This window comes from Sinocyclocheilus rhinocerous, unplaced genomic scaffold (genome assembly GCF_001515625.1).
Source record: "Sinocyclocheilus rhinocerous isolate Xijiao unplaced genomic scaffold, SAMN03320098_v1.1 scaffold919, whole genome shotgun sequence".
NCBI classification, from domain to species: Eukaryota; Metazoa; Chordata; class Actinopteri; order Cypriniformes; family Cyprinidae; genus Sinocyclocheilus; species Sinocyclocheilus rhinocerous.
This window is the reverse complement of record NW_015637585.1, coordinates 2,809,921-2,814,600: the sequence shown is the minus strand read 5'-3', so window position 1 is coordinate 2,814,600 and position 4,680 is coordinate 2,809,921. Positions and strand designations below refer to the sequence as shown.

The 4,680-nt window shown below is 30.9% G+C and overlaps 1 protein-coding gene across 1 annotated transcript in view; it reads right to left on the bottom strand.

The window, feature by feature from the left end:
- LOC107749216 (ephrin type-B receptor 1-like) overlaps positions 1 to 4,680 on the bottom strand; it is a 226,455-nt gene that overhangs the window by 64,022 nt on the left and 157,753 nt on the right. The window contains exon 4 of the mRNA XM_016564311.1: positions 2,555 to 2,710. Within this exon, the coding sequence (XP_016419797.1) occupies positions 2,555 to 2,710 (156 nt within the window). The remainder of the gene's footprint in view (positions 1 to 2,554; positions 2,711 to 4,680) is intronic.

Genomic DNA, 4,680 nt, shown 5'->3' with positions numbered 1-4,680 from the left:
AGAATAAATTTTTTTTTGAACTTTCTATTCATCAAAGAATCCTAAAAAAAAAATAATGTATCACAGTTTCCACAAAATTAAAAAACCCTGGGGGGAAAAAAAGGATCATAGACATAAAGCATCACAAAAACTGTTTTCAACATAAATAATACAAATAATTGGAGTATATACATGATACTGATTATATATTATAAACTATGATCCTTGTAATTTGAGAAGGATCTTTTTTATGAACATGATGTTGTAGTTAATAAATTGCTAATTTCTGAATTTTGCACATTTACAATGTGTCCTAGCTCCCAAAACATGATTTTAAATGTATTTTAGACTGGAATAAGCCTGTTTATTAGTAATGGTTTAGTGAGAGATGCACTGCAGCACTGAATCAGTTTAGCTGAATCAATAACTAATAGTTTCTACCATATGATAAATATACTGCCATTACACTGTTGATATTTCAATGATACAATGATATTTCTTATTATTGAATGAATGAATTATAAACGAAATAGGAAACATTAGTATTGTAAAAATACCATTTCACTCTAAAATACAATGAATAACAATAATAATCACCGTAAGCTCAAGTTATTACATTTTAATTAAAAATGACAAAGTAAAAAAAAACTATTATTTTTGCAATGCGATACACATATATATATATATATATATACATATATATATATAAGAAACCAATAGCATTCTTTATTAAAAAACAAAAACAAACAAAAAAAATCAGTGAGAACTGTGACTGTGAGTATTTAGCATTAAGCTCCAATAATGTGATCTGCATAAATAATTTAAAATTAATTCTGAGAGAGATAGACACAATACAAAAATAAAGATTGCAGATTGTAATTCAGGTAAATAATGAGTAAACAAATAATGACCCAGAAGTAGTTAAAAAATGGAAATTAAAATAGTTCAGCATGTTCAAAGTTTTTGGAAACAAATAAACATATTAATGCAGGCGTCCAAGAATAAACTTTCGCTGCGGCACTGAATTTCTGACTGAAGATTTGGGAGAACTATTGCTCAAATTATACATGAGAACTGTACATTTAATTGCAGCGCTTTAGGTAAGTGTGTGTGTGTGTGTGTGTGTGTGTGTGTGTGTGTGTGTGTGAACAGCAGTCTTGTAAGCCTCACAGATTCTCAGTAATGGATTCAATTTGTTTCATATGAAACAAAACCCCACAAAAACAGAATGGGTTCTTCATGAATGTGAATAAAGAGAAACATACTGTAAGAAAGACATATGTAAATCCAAGTAATGCAACTAATTATGCAACTGCTTGAATGGGCATGATGTGTCTGGTCAGGTCAGCTCATAAGATCTCATTAGCAGGCTCGGTTTGGTTCACAACTTACTGCCGGTGCAGACTTGTGCTCTCAAACTGCTTCTGAAACGATGTTATGACCTGACCGCTTCGGTTTAATGCTAATGATAATGACAATAACAGTAATATGATGATGATGATTATAATGACTCACTGGTGCAGGGCATGTCTGGCTGCTCTCCGTCTGCTCTGTAGTAGCCGTTCCTGCAGACGCAGATAGTGGCGGCTTCAGATGTGGACCTGCTGTTGGAAACCAAAGAAAACTTCCAAGTAAAGAAAAATAGACCTTATTGCTTGGAAAAATATCTAAATGTGGTGAGGAGATATAATAAAAAGCATTTTAAATGCATTTATTGACTGATTTAATTTATTTATTGATGTAAGCAATACTAATTATTTATTTATTTATTGATAAACTGTTTAAATATAAATAAATAAATAAAATGGTTTGTATTTACAGTGATTTTTTGATCAAATAAAAATCTAACTTTTTAAATAAAAGACTTAAAATAGATACATAGATAAATATATAAAATACTAAGTCGATTTCTACCAACAACTGTTACTTAATTCATTTTGCTTTTCAATTAAATGTATCTTGAGAATGTTTAGACATTTACTGGAAAACAAAGTAAAAACTAAGAAATACTAAGTAAGAAAATATTTTTTTGCAGTGCAATGTGAAGAATATTAGAAAAATCGAAATATTTTTTTTCCTCTATAAAAGAACCTTGTTTTTAATGGAAAGGTTCCATAAATGTTAAATGTAAAATAACCTTTATTTTCTAAGAGTGCATACCAGATTCAGTTTGCTGTTGAAAATACAATAATGCAGCTAATTATAAAGACTACAGACTATCTCTAACCATAAAAACCACTAAAAAGCATTATTTACTTCATGAATTTATTTACAATTGAGTATGTCCCATGACACCCCTAAAGCCAGGATTTTATCAGATTCAACTAACTTTTGCAACAATTTTGCACCAAGTAATGCAACTAATTATGCAACTGCTTGAATGGGCATGATGTGTCTGGTCAGGTCAGCTCATAAGATCTCATTAGCAGGCTCGGTTTGGTTCACAACTTACTGCCGGTGCAGACTTGTGCTCTCAAACTGCTTCTGAAACGATGTTATGACCTGACCGCTTCGGTTTAATGCTAATGATAATGACAATAACAGTAATATGATGATGATGATTATAATGACTCACTGGTGCAGGGCATGTCTGGCTGCTCTCCGTCTGCTCTGTAGTAGCCGTTCCTGCAGACGCAGATAGTGGCGGCTTCAGATGTGGACCTGCTGTTGGACGGACACTGAAGACACAAACCCGTCCCTTGACTGGACTTGAATGTTCCCGGAGGACAAGCTAAAGAGAGAGAGAAAGCTTGTGTTAAAAAGCCATTTTGTTAACCTCTTGAATTACACCTCATGGCTTCAAACAAATATCTCCAAAATCACAATTTGGAAACCAATTTCATCTGGAATAGTTGGAAATATTATACACTTGCAGTCCTTATGGTTGAACTTGTAGATGAACTTGGCTTTCCTGTTACAGAGAGCTGCAAAATACAATCATAACGCCTTCTTTCTTGGCCAATAAATCTCATAACATTGTGTTTAATGAATCTGGACAAGAGCGGAACATCTTTCCTTAACATGGTGACTACTGGAACAACATTATAAGCGTCAGGTGTGAGAAACCCATGATGCTCCTCTATAACCGCGTGATACACCACACTATTGTTTTGCAATGCATTGCTAACATCGTGTCTGAAGGAGTCAGTGTCAGTTTACTTCAGACAAAAACTTTGTTCTTGAGAGTAAAGCGTGTTTTTGTTCTCATGTTCAGCAAGGTGAGACATTTCCTGTTTGTGAGGCCTGTTTCAAGAGAAATTAAATGGAGCAAAGGTGCTCCCAAGATACATCAGCCTACCTTATGTCAGCAAACGCAAAGAAAAAGGCAAAGAGTGTTTTCTGGTTCGGTTTGGAGACATAAGCCGTTTTTTTTTTCATGGTTTAGAGTCTAGGGGGACGTTCACACAAAGTGCGTTTTGCATTTGTGTTTTCTATGTAAACATCTCGGACATGGCACAACAACACAAGTAGTTCAACTTAAGCATTTTAAATGCATTTATTGACTGATTTAATTTATTTATTGATGTAAGCAATACTAATTATTTATTTATTTATTGATAAACTGTTTAAATATAAATAAATAAATAAAATGGTTTGTATTTACAGTGATTTTTTGATCAAATAAAAATCTAACTTTTTAAATAAAAGACTTAAAATAGATACATAGATAAATATATAAAATACTAAGTCGATTTCTACCAACAACTGTTACTTAATTCATTTTGCTTTTCAATTAAATGTATCTTGAGAATGTTTAGACATTTACTGGAAAACAAAGTAAAAACTAAGAAATACTAAGTAAGAAAATATTTTTTTGCAGTGCAATGTGAAGAATATTAGAAAAATCGAAATATTTTTTTTCCTCTATAAAAGAACCTTGTTTTTAATGGAAAGGTTCCATAAATGTTAAATGTAAAATAACCTTTATTTTCTAAGAGTGCATACCAGATTCAGTTTGCTGTTGAAAATACAATAATGCAGCTAATTATAAAGACTACAGACTATCTCTAACCATAAAAACCACTAAAAAGCATTATTTACTTCATGAATTTATTTACAATTGAGTATGTCCCATGACACCCCTAAAGCCAGGATTTTATCAGATTCAACTAACTTTTGCAACAATTTTGCACCAAAGGAATAGCTAAATAAACCAACAATCAAACACAGTAACCAGCGTTCCATATAAGCCTAGACATATTAGTTACATCGAATCCAGACTGGTCTCTGTTGGCCAGCCAATCCTCAGATAACAAGTTCTGCTCTTGTTTGGCCAAATGAAACTGCTAAATCCAAGAAAGAATGCTTCATCCACACACATACAGAACACACACATATGCTTATCTGAGGACAAGTAATAGACTTTTATTGTTTTTATATAAAACTAATTATAATGTCAACAGACTAACCCTTACCCACATCCCTACAGTACCCCTAAAAGAGCTGCATGTTTAGAAAAGAAAGAAAAAAAATCAATAATATTAAATAAATAAACAACAACAACAATAATAATAATAATAAGTTATAATAATAATAATAATAATAATAATAATAATAATAATAATAATAATAATAATAATAATAATAATAATAATAATAATAATAATAATAATAATAATAATAATAATAATAATAATAATAATAATAATAATAATAATAATAATAATAATAATTATTATTATTATTATTAAATATTTTTGC